This window comes from Ciconia boyciana, chromosome 4 (genome assembly GCF_034638445.1).
Source record: "Ciconia boyciana chromosome 4, ASM3463844v1, whole genome shotgun sequence".
NCBI classification, from domain to species: Eukaryota; Metazoa; Chordata; class Aves; order Ciconiiformes; family Ciconiidae; genus Ciconia; species Ciconia boyciana.
In genome coordinates, this window is record NC_132937.1 from 54,380,595 (window position 1) to 54,392,152 (window position 11,558).

Sequence of the window (11,558 nt, forward strand, 5' to 3'; positions counted from 1 at the left end):
TCTTTGGTGCTCAAAAAATATTTTGAGATACAATCCTCATAATTATTTTCTTCAGATATCTGTAGGAAACTGAATGGCCTTCATACATTAGGCTAAACTAGAAAAGGCAATTAAATGTTGCAGTACTTGTGACTTTGCTCTGGTTGAGTGCAGTTTCCGCTAGAAAACATCAACTGTTCCTGTTTGTTGGATTCAAGATAAATAAAGTAAAGATTTTTTTGTTTGCAAAATGAGTAAAAGAGCAGTTTTTTAAATTATAAGACTGTACTGATGTTTTTAAAACTTTTGCCCTTTCCTCATGTTTTTTAGCTTCCTTTGACATCTCTTGCTCAAGATAGCAAGCTAGTATACATCCATCTTCTGTGGGACAATATCAACCTTCACCAAGAGCCCGGGGAGCCCCTGTATATAGCTTGGAGAAATCTCAGTAAGTAAAACAAATGTTACAGGAAAGCAGAGGGAGCAGAGGCTATGGAAAGAAACAGTTGTTTTGTAATGTATGAAGTGTACACAGCCCATCAAGTTGGAAAGCTTTTTTTAGTGTGTGAAGCATCTGCAATCCCTTAGGTACTTAACAGAGTCTCGTGTCAAATTATTTGTGAAAAGATCTTACTGATCTGTGTGAAAAGATATGTTATCTGTGCTTTATACATCATACACTTATAAATAGGGTGGGAGGATTGGCTCTAGATGTGGTGCTAAATAAGCTTCACCTGATTTGAATGTTTCACTGCATTATCTGGTTATATCTATGCAGGCATGAAAAAGAAGACGGTATTACCAAAAAGTATCTTGTGTTTTTATAAATGAATGAAAGGTCACAAGTCCCATTCTTATGTACATTTGGCAGCCTACCTGACTGTCAAAAAGCAAGATCCAAGTTGTCTACCATAATTTGATTTGGAAGGAAGAAAAAACAGGCAGACTGGTTATGAGAACTTTGGGATTTCATTACTTCTGATCAGCAAAAAACTCCTTGTTGACATAAACTTCTCAGTCTGTGTTTTAACTTTTAAATACTATTCTAAAAACTATGTAGCATGCTAATTCTGGTTCTAAGGAAGAAAAAAGGGTTTGTTGAGAAGTGTCCTAAAAATAAACAGACTGATCAGAAAATTACAGTCAAGAGCACAGAACAAGATGTGTTTTCCTCAGCTTCTACAAAAGCATATTGATTTGAGCATAATACATGAAAAGCGTCCCCAAAGCATGCAGACATGAATGAAGATGCATAAATATATATATTTATGTAAACAAAGGAGCAAAAGGCCCATTTCAAATGTGGAAGAAAAATAGTAGTATTGTAGATAGGCTCTACAGCAGTGTCAGAAAGTATTTGGAAAACAGGAAATTACATTTGTAAACCAGCATATATGTCAGTTTTATGAAAACTTCAGGTTGGTCTAATCATGATTACTAGCCTTGGTCTACATTTCATTTACACGCCACATGCTTGCTGCCTAATCTGTAGCCTTACTTTTTTGCCAGTAAATGGACTTACTATTCCCTCACAAGTCACTGTTTTCCAAAGAATAATAGTTCAGTGTTATTCTGGAAGTGGCAATGTAAACCATGATGGTAAATGTCTTCATAATTTTCTTTTCTGTTTGATGCAACTGTGCATTATCGCTTTCAATATGTAGCCCAAAGTTATCAATGAATTGTAGATGGCTTTTAAGAAGGGCTTTGATAAGAAAAGTTTCTTTGATAAGAAACTTGACAGTGTTTTCTTTTGTTTTATTTCTTTTCCTTTGTGTAAAAAATAACCTTCTTGGAGTGAACTTAATTTTTGAAACTTAAGTACAGCAATAAATCTGAGCTAACAGACAATCACAGGCAACATCTGATGCTGGATACTCTGCAGTCTCTTGTATTTCTCTGTCATGTGGGAGCTTTTGCACATGGATACTTGATGCATCCTGTCACTTTCGTGGTGGAATAAAGACTTATAAGCAGACAAAGCCCTTCCATTGTAACAATTTTTTGTAGATTGAATAGAGGTTCTGTATATATCTCACTTTCTGAAATACCTTCTGCTTATTAAAGTGAAAAAAAAATCTTTACTGTTTTAATAATCTATACTGTTGCATTTCCCAGATTCTTCTGAAAAGAGACCCTCCACAGTGGCAGAAGATCAGCAGGCAATAAACACTTTGTTGGAGAACATCAAACTAAGTATTCAATGCAATAACGTAGTTAAACCAATCAACCTCCTTCTACAGAAAGTTAAGCCAGATGTGAAACGACAGAGGTAAAGGGGTAATCTCATCTTACTTCCTCCCCACTCAAACTTAAACAAGATCAGACTGTATAAACTTCATAATGATAATTCCATAAGGACGTCTCAGGAATATTCAGTTTCATTTGTGTCCACCAAACACTGTGTATATTTGTTTATGCCCATGTTTACAAACAGATGCATTCTGTAGCCAGATGCATGATTCATCCACATCAAATGGATAAATGTAATTGTTTAATAAAAATGGACATTTTACAAATGAATAAGAAAAACACAGACATTGACTATGCAGATTTTGGTGTTACTCCAGATCTAACAAATTGATAAATACAAGTGTGCAGCGTCCTGTTGCAGTGTCTGGAATATTCTCCAAACTACCTAGTTATACCTATTGAAATTCCACCAACCTGGAGTACTGGCTAAGAAAAGTGGATACAGCATGATCCACAAACAAAGGGACACATGTAAATAACACATTTTGCCATCTGCACTACAATTCAAAGAGGGCTTCGTACAAAAGCACAGCCTCTGAAGTAAATTATAGCAGATACAAGATGTGTTTGAAGTCTGTCATGCTAAGTCATCTTTGCTTCTGTGGTTTGTAGTTAGTAAACAGAAACAAGAACTAATCTGCCTGGAGAAGAATCTTTATGAGTTACACAAGGAAAATAATTAATATTTAATTGTTTAGTAATACCCAGTTCTGACATAGGTTGTGACATTCTGAAACAAAAAACAAAGTATGGGTGATCTGAAATAAGCCTGCTCCCTGTACTTTACCCTCAGGCAGGAATGAGTTAATAAATAACTGATGCTTAATTTTGTATTTCTTGTTTTTCTGGAGTTTTTATGGCACGTTTGGCAGAAGGATTTTTCATAGACAATGTAATTGCTGAGATTTAGAGATAATATAACTTCATGCATTAAGGAAAAATATTCAGGCATGAGAAAACCTTAAGCTAGTAATCATGTAGATTGGTCACTTTCTTCAGAAGCAAGATTAACAGAACAGTTGCAGAAACTACATAATGGAACATGAGCATCTTCAACATTGACTTGCTAGACTTAGGATAGTTGGTGCTTTCATTGACTTGCCCTTCAAAATATTTCCTAGGAGTTTTTACAGAGAAATTCTTTTCCTGTCTCTGGTGTCTCTTGGAAGAGAGAACATTGACATTGGTAAGTAAAAAATACTGTGAAATGCATAGTGCCTGTGTATGAAATATATGAATACTTTATATGAAAACTAGTGTATAAAATCGACTTTTCATCCATGAGTTTCTAAGTAACTTTTCAAATGCTGTGTGTTAGTGAAAAGTACTGTGCTGTCACTTTTCAAGTAGGTGTTGCTTTTGTGAAAATGTAATTCAGATGGGGCCATTAATTTTGACTTTCTTTGAAACCAGTAATCAGTTATTTTGAACAAAGTTTATTAGCTTGAAGCTTTAATTCCTCATGTCTGAAAACTTGTTCCCAGTCTTGTCCATCTTTCTCTGACCCACATATTAGACCTATGTCATCTAGCCACCTGATTGCCCACCCCTTCCTCATCTCCTCTACCCTGACCTATTTAGTACTGTGCAAGCAAAGGAACTCCTTTATGGGATGTGACAGGGGGAAATACCCTGGGAACAGGCAAACTGAACTGTGATAGAAGTAATGGGCATCCACTGTGATGCATTGTGATGCTCCAGCGTCAAGATGCTTTTCAGGTTCTCCGAGAGGATGTGTTTTGAAAAAAAAATCAGCGGCTAGTTAAGATAATTATTTTGTTATTATATAAAAATCACCAAAAGTGTTTTATAGGAACAGTCGTGTGCACTGTACAGGATTTCTTAAATAACTTCAGCTATGCTTTTTCTATTTCAGAGGTCTTTGATGATGAATACAGAATTGCACATAAAAATCTACCAAAGGATGTTCTTGAAAAGATGCAGAAAATAGATGCTCCACCAAGCAGCAGGGTTGAGTGTTGTAGGAAGTGCTTTGGAGCACCTTTAATATAAAAATGAGGAAGACACACGCTAAACTTCAGTGGGACAAAAGTATAGGTGAACAAACAAGGAGCATGGTGATATATACACTTTGAATCCCAAAAGGTGATAACTGAGCAATTTGTCAAAGCAATTTCATTGAGCTACCACATATATTCTTGTCTTTCATCTCGTGACACACAGTGTAAAGTATGTTAAAATGTTTTAAAACTGTATTAATAGGGTGAGTAGGTTTCAGTGATTTTTTTTCTTCTGTATATACTTTTCCTTCCTCAAATCTTTCCCCCACAATATCAAGTTGTTCAAAAAGGTGATGATTAAACAGCAGCCTATAGTTGGTGACTTTCTTAAGGGCCACCAATATTTGTGGATTTTAATGAAATACCTCTCCTTCCACAGAATACTTAGATTCTTCACTACTTCTTTAAAATGACCTTTACCTAATGAGGGATCTTTCTATTGGTGTGCAGTATGTATGTATGAATGTAAATATTTGAGTCCTTGAATTGGAAGTTGCAATGCAGTTGCTTTTGTCAGATCACAGTACCTAGAATTGCTACCCTTCTACTGAATCTTGTCCCAACCAGGATTCTGAATTATCTTTGGCTGACCTTTTCATAATGTATGTCTACAGTTGTAAAAACCAGAAACTTACACTCAGTTTTTCTGTATTCTCTATCTGACAAATCATGTACTGCCATTTTATCCAAAAGAATGATAGGCTTCTACACTAAGGAGCTCAGAAATGGATGGCTTCCTAAAAATTACATGGGAAGCTTAAATGGCATTAGGATACATATAAGGTTTGTCAAACAGATACTGTCTGAAAAAATTATGCTTTATACTGTATGTATGCATGTATGCTTTAAAAGTGTCTTTTCCTTAAATTCTTTATCACCCTCTCCCATGGTTTCACGCTAGCCTGTGGGTTAATTATTTTGCACTGATAGTCCAAATTCAATATTTCAATTAAGATGTATTTATAAATGTGGTCTTCAAGGTGTATATTAGCACAAATGAAGTGCTTGAGTGTATGATCTGAAAAGATGAATCCATCTTTTGGATTGCTTCTAGTAGGTAAGACACTTCCTCACCTCACTTGGCAAGAAGAGCCTGGATACTGGTCAACAGTTTAAATATTTCTGTTACCTGAGGAATATGATAAGATTTATTCCAGGTTTTTTGCTGAAATTTAATGGTGTAGCTTTTCTGATGGAATTATTCCTAGAGAAAAAAAGAGTAAGATTTGTAGCATGTTAAAGGAGCATAGCTAAAACTATAATTGCATCTGAGTATGAATGTATTTACTTCATACTACTCTCTCTCTTAAAAATTTTCATTCTTGAAAATGATGAGGGATGAAGATCTGTCTGGAACAGCTTCTACATGAAATGACAAAACCAACTTTTGTTTTTTCATGAGGCTAAAACAAAGGATTAGCACTATTTGTGACAAAATACATTTGCATCATAGACTGATCCCTTGTATTTTGTCTAAAAGTGCTGATCCTAAGTTAATATGGGGATATTGCCTGGACAGATTCTCTCCTGATGAAAATATGTTGCTTTCTCAACAATTAAGAGCAAGAAAGCACACACTGACTTTTTTTTTTTTTCATTCCTTATTCTTTGGGTTCATGCATGGTTGCTTGCAGATATTTGACCTACATCACAATGGAAGAGTAGAGCTTGATTCTTCATATTTTCCTCTCTTCTTCTATTACACAAATGACATGCGTGTTTCCATCGTTTTAAAGTAAAAGTCTCTCAGAAGCATTCGTCCAAACAACTTAAACAAATTAAAACAGCAAATTTTCCTGTGTAATTCTGTACTGATCTTAAACATACAGCTATACAAAGACAATTTTTGAGTGTTAGATGGACAAACCATATGATTATGTGATGCAGTTTGCAAGGAATCGAGTTTTAGTTATCCTTAAATTCTCCCAGCTCATTAAATTACAAAGAAAATCTGTCCGGTGAGTGCTGTTTTAGGTAACTGGTGACATCCAAATTGTTTTAAACCATTGTAAATAATATTACAAAACTAATGTCTGCAAGCAGATCACCTTCATTTCAAAACAACCTTCCCATCTGTTGCTGAAAATATAGATTAATCAGGCGGTAGTGTTGTAGAAACAGCAAAGCAGATTGTGTCACAGCATCTAGTGCTAGATGTTAGACATTCCCCTGGTATATACACTAAACAAAAAAAACCCTAAAGCCTGAGGGGGAAAAGGACAGCTGCAGGACTGAACTTGCTTTGATTTGCTCCTGGCATTTCTGTACATTACAAATTAACTTCTATTCCTGTTGTATGTACCTGGATTTCAGAGTGGTAGAAGTCCTGCATGTAATTACTTGAAATCTTGAATCTGCCTATTGAAATTAATTCTTTAATATAGAATGACAAAAGTAAGTGCTTACTCTTTTTAATTTGGAGTTTTTTAATGCCTAGTTTTTAATAGGTAACTAATCAGCTGGTTCTTGAATGAAATCTGTAGTTCAAATGAAAAGGGGGATCCCTGAAAGCAATTTGTTTATTAAGTTTTCATCTGAGGAGATGCTTTTTTGGGGAAAAAACAAGTTCACAAAAATTTGAAAGGAATTCAGAACTGAGTGTTTTTTTCCTAGTTGCTTTCTTTCCTTTCAAATGTATGATGGCACTTCCTGTTCTTCCTTTGACTTTCAGGTGTCCTCCCACAAACAGCTAGAGACTGCAGGTTTTCCAACACAAACTTTCTGAGATGTAGGTGTCCCTAATTTGAACGCTGAAAGAACTGTGAGCGTGCATAAGAAAAGGGCATGGCATGAAATAGCTCAGCATGGCTCAATACTTGTATGGTTGAAAATCTGGTCAAAAATAAACAGGAGAAGTCTTCAAAAGCTTTTTGTAAGTGCATTGCGAACACTTTTTTCTTTCTGAAAATTAGGCACTAAAGGCATAGTAAGTTTTTCTCTGCAAGTTAGTAACAGCATGAACTTCTTGGGCTACATAGGAACAACTTAGTTACCTACAAATGCTTCTGGGTGAAACCCCACTCCTAGTAATCCAAATTTATCTGAATCCATAATGCATGAATGAGTTGGACAAAGTGTTGTGAAGGAGGGGTGTGGATAAGCTTTGATCTCGGTTCTGTTTTCCTCTCAGTGTAAGCAGAAAAAGTGGCATTTTGCTCACTTGCAAAACTCTTGCCTCCAAATACTTTCTAGTAGCTCAACAGTCAGTGTTCAGGAGGAGATGGCTCTTCTGTGTGTATTTTGGAATTCTCACATATAAATGTGAAGAAAATGGTTGCAGATCAGTATTAACTTCAAAACCTGCAATGTGTGCACAAAATGAGGGTGTAAACCAAACTGATTACATATGTGGATGCAAACTGTTAATGAATTTCAGGTAAGCCCAAGAATTTAGAAAGTTTGTGCTGGAATAATAATTACCACAGAGAAGCTTCCTTGAATTGTTGCCCTAAGGATGTTGAACTGCAGTCATTTATGCTGAGAAGATACTGCCTTGCACGTTTCACCCAGCTATGAAAGTTACATATAGCTTGTGTGCTCGTATCAAAATAGCTATTTTTTGTAGAATTAAAACAACAAATGCAGTCTTAAAGGTTTAAAATCAGGATTCTTAAGTGACAAAGTTTTCCTTTATGAATTATAAATATATTCTGGCACATTACCGAGACACAACAACTTTCAAAACCCCGTAGGTATAGGAGACTGATGTGGCTGCAGTATTGGCACAGTAATAGGTACCAGCTTTTACACGTTACTAGAAGCATCTGTATGTTACTTATAATCATATCCTGTCTTCACATTTTATGTAACTCAATTTTAGACAATACAATTTTAATGGAAAATACTTTATTTAGTATATGTATTTCAAACTAAATTAATTTGTTTTGCAAGTAACTTAGTCTTGTTCCTAGTGGAATTTCACATTGGTTAAGCTCAAGCTACATTGCACTTGTGAATGAGTAATTTTATTCCATTTTAACTGTGAATTAATGGCTTTTTGTATTGCTGCAGCTAGAAGAATATACCTTTCATAGAGTTTACTGCTTTCCTTGAATAACTGCAACATAGGGGATATTTTCAAAATGTATATTAAATTAGATCATAGAAATTATATTTTTAAAGCAAATTGTTAAAATGTAAGTAACTGAAGAATCCACTCAGTAGTTTTCTCTCTTTAAAACTCTTAATTCAACAATTATGTCAATGCAGATAACTTTATTTCATAAATGGTAAGCAGGTCATCTTATTCACATAACTGTACATTTTCAACAAAGGTTTTTTTTTCTTTTAACTAATAAAAACCTTAAGGTGCCTTCTGTATATCAGCTTTTCATTATGGACCTTTTTAAAAAACAAACATACACCCTTGTAACACTTAAGTCGTGAAACTGAATGGTTGAATTGGACTCTAGTTCTATATTCTACTGTGCTGTATATTGTGATGCATACGAGGAGAGAAATGGATGGGGTTTTTATTTGTTCTTTCAGTCTGCATCAGTCAATGGTGCAAATAAAAGGGATTGTTTGCTGTTTTTAGAAGCACATTGAACTCCTTTTAGGAGCTTAAAATAAACTGTATTGTAATGAAGATGGAAGGATGTAGTGTGAATTAATTATGAATTTATTAAGTGAGCTGGGAAGTTTTCTTTAATGCAATAAAATTTGCACTGGTTTAGAGACTGTTTTGAACTGTTGAAAAATGGCATCCATTTACTGTGCTTTGATTAACAAGTGTTTCTCTGTAATGTTTTTGTACATTTGACAAATGTTTCTTGAGTTTAAAAGGGCACTCTGCATATTCTGAATTCTGTATAAATATCCTAGACTAAGAAACAATTTTTAATGTATTTCCCAAAATAAAATATGTATGCATCCTGTGTAAAAATTTCAATTGTTCAGCTTTTTTGCCACTGGAACTTACCTACTTGACTGAATTTAATCTTAAATGCAAATTCAGCCTATAGTTGGGCAAAAGCAGAGACTTTCAACTGCCTTTTTTGGGAATTGTTTCATAGTACCTCAATGACTTCTGAATGGTGGGAAAGAGTGGGAGCAGTTGGGGCAGGGGGAAAGGAAAAGATGGGATTCAGTCCTGGAGATTTGGTTCATGAAAGAGGGTGGCTCTGTGGCACCTTAAGCAAGCCACAGGGACTAGCAGAGGTAAGAATTGACCAACAGGCTGAGGGAGGCAGAATCCATGAAAATCTTGTTTGCAGGGAAGTTGTGGACCTGGATTCTTGATGATAGAACTGCTGCTCTCTGCTGACCAGGAAAGGCATCATTAATCAGTGGTTGGGAACCAGGTTGGTGTACTTGACGGAACACTTCCTGGGAGTTCTGGTTTCTCAGTGGCTTTGTAGTGGGGGCACAGAGTGATGCTTTCAGTGATGCATCCTAGCTTGCAAGAGATACTGGTGGACCTCCTGCCTCATAACATACTTGCAGGTTTACATGCAGTTTCCAGATTTTTTTTTTAATGGGGCAGGGAGGGGGAGAGGAGTGAGGCTAGGATGAAATTTAAGCAGTAGAAACTGCCAGTTACTGTCAAGTGCTTCAGGCCATCACACTGAGTATCTTTCAAACTCCCTCATGTATGGCAGTCAGTTCATTAATTTGTTAGTAAAAATAAGAATACCAGACCCTAAAGACTTTTTTCTCTGAAGAAACTGATATGCATAGCACAAACTGGTAGCTTGTGGAGAAGATTCATAATAAACTCATCTTTCCAGGTCTGTTTTTAGGTAGGGAGCTCAGGAACAGTCTTTTGGACTTTCCTTTTATAATATTGTCAACATCACAAGGCCTTTGCTTGTTTTATCCAACTGCTTTGTCACTGCTTTTTAATAATGCTGCCTGCTAAAAATCTTACACTGCCTTCCTAATACGCTGCCTTTAATGTGGCCTATGGAGAGAGGAGGCTGAAGGAGGGAGGGTGTAACAGACAGGAACAAAAGCTTGCATTTGAGGAATCCCCAAAGAAGCATGAACACAGGATTTTGGTTTGTGGGGAGGGGGAACTGCTGTCTCCTGTGCCAAAATCAGGTGGGAAACTTGAGGGAAGGTAATGGTAGAAAGCAATAGCAGGAGCTGGCTTAAGGAAGCTCTGATCCCTCCTGTGTTCAGAGCTACCATCAGAATGCTCAGTAGTGGTAGTTCTCCCCACCTCTGTGGAGACAAACTACTGTCTACAAAGAGGAGTAGAGGAAGAGTCATTGACTTGCCAGGCTGGAGAAAATCTGATGGGGTCCAAAAGGAAACACAAAGGTCCTACCTCTGGGTAGGAATAACCTCATGCACCAGTGCAGACCAGCTGGAGAGCAGATGGGCAGGAAAAGACCTAGGGTTCCTGGGGGACACCAACCTGACCATGAGCCACCAGAGTGCCCTCACAGCAAAGCAAGCCAACAGTGTCCTGGGGTGAAGAAGGCAGAGCATTGCCAGTACATGGAGGAAGGTGATCAACCATGTCTGGGTGCTATGTCCAAGTCTGGGCTGATCAGTGCAACACTTGGCCATCCTGGAATGACTCCAGTGAAAGGCCACAAAGGTGATGAAGGGCTTGGAGCATGTCACAGTGAGGCTGACAGAGCTGGCACTGTGCAGCCTGGAGAAAGCTTGGGGGGAGGGAGAATCTCATCCATGTATCTAAATACCTGATGGGGTGGGTGGGGAGTAGAGAAGACAGAGCCAGACTCTTCTCAGTGGTGCCCTGTGCCAGAAGAGGCAATGGGCACAAACTTGAACTACAGGAAAATCCACTTAAATGTGTTGCCTGGAATGTTGTGGAGTCTCCCATCCTTTAAAAAATGCTCAGACCTGACTGGACACCCCCGTGCTTCAGCAGAGGTTTGCACTACAGCCTTCCAGGGCTGCCCACCAGTCTCAGTGGCTCTGTGGGAATGGGTAGCAGCCAGAAACTGCTCAGCAGAGCACAGGCTGGCTTTGCCTGGTTACCAGTTTAGAGGGATGTTCCACCATTTTTGTTTAGGTTTCCTCAAGCTGTTTTCCTTTGGCATTTTTTTCCCTATTTTTTTCTGTAGTGTCCTTGCCTGTTAAAACTGATTTCATATGTTGATGTTGTGTGTTCTGTTTCCTTGAGTTGTGGAGAGATGAAATACCAACCTATCAGGTTGTGACCAGAGTCCGTTACTTGCCCTGAAGCTTAAGGTGTCTCTGTCTCTTTTTCTCAGGCTTGCTGAAAAACTTCACAGCAGAAAACTTGAACAGCAGAAATCTTGCCAAAACTGCTGTTTAATTCAAGGAAAAGCTGCTGCTCCCAGATAGCACTTCTTGTTTATTACATTT

At 37.3% G+C, this 11,558-nt stretch overlaps 1 protein-coding gene across 8 annotated transcripts in view; it reads left to right on the top strand.

Moving 5' to 3' along the window:
* DENND4C (DENN domain containing 4C) overlaps positions 1–9,132 on the top strand; it is an 89,731-nt gene extending 80,599 nt beyond the window's left edge. For all 8 annotated transcript variants that reach the window (XM_072858897.1, XM_072858900.1, XM_072858894.1 and 5 more), the window contains 4 exons: positions 310–427; positions 2,098–2,251; positions 3,354–3,418; positions 4,109–9,132. In XM_072858897.1, coding sequence (XP_072714998.1) covers positions 310–427; positions 2,098–2,251; positions 3,354–3,418; positions 4,109–4,245 — 474 coding nt within the window. In that variant the 3' untranslated portion in view covers positions 4,246–9,132. The remainder of the gene's footprint in view (positions 1–309; positions 428–2,097; positions 2,252–3,353; positions 3,419–4,108) is intronic.
* Positions 9,133–11,558: the final 2,426 nt, after the last annotated feature.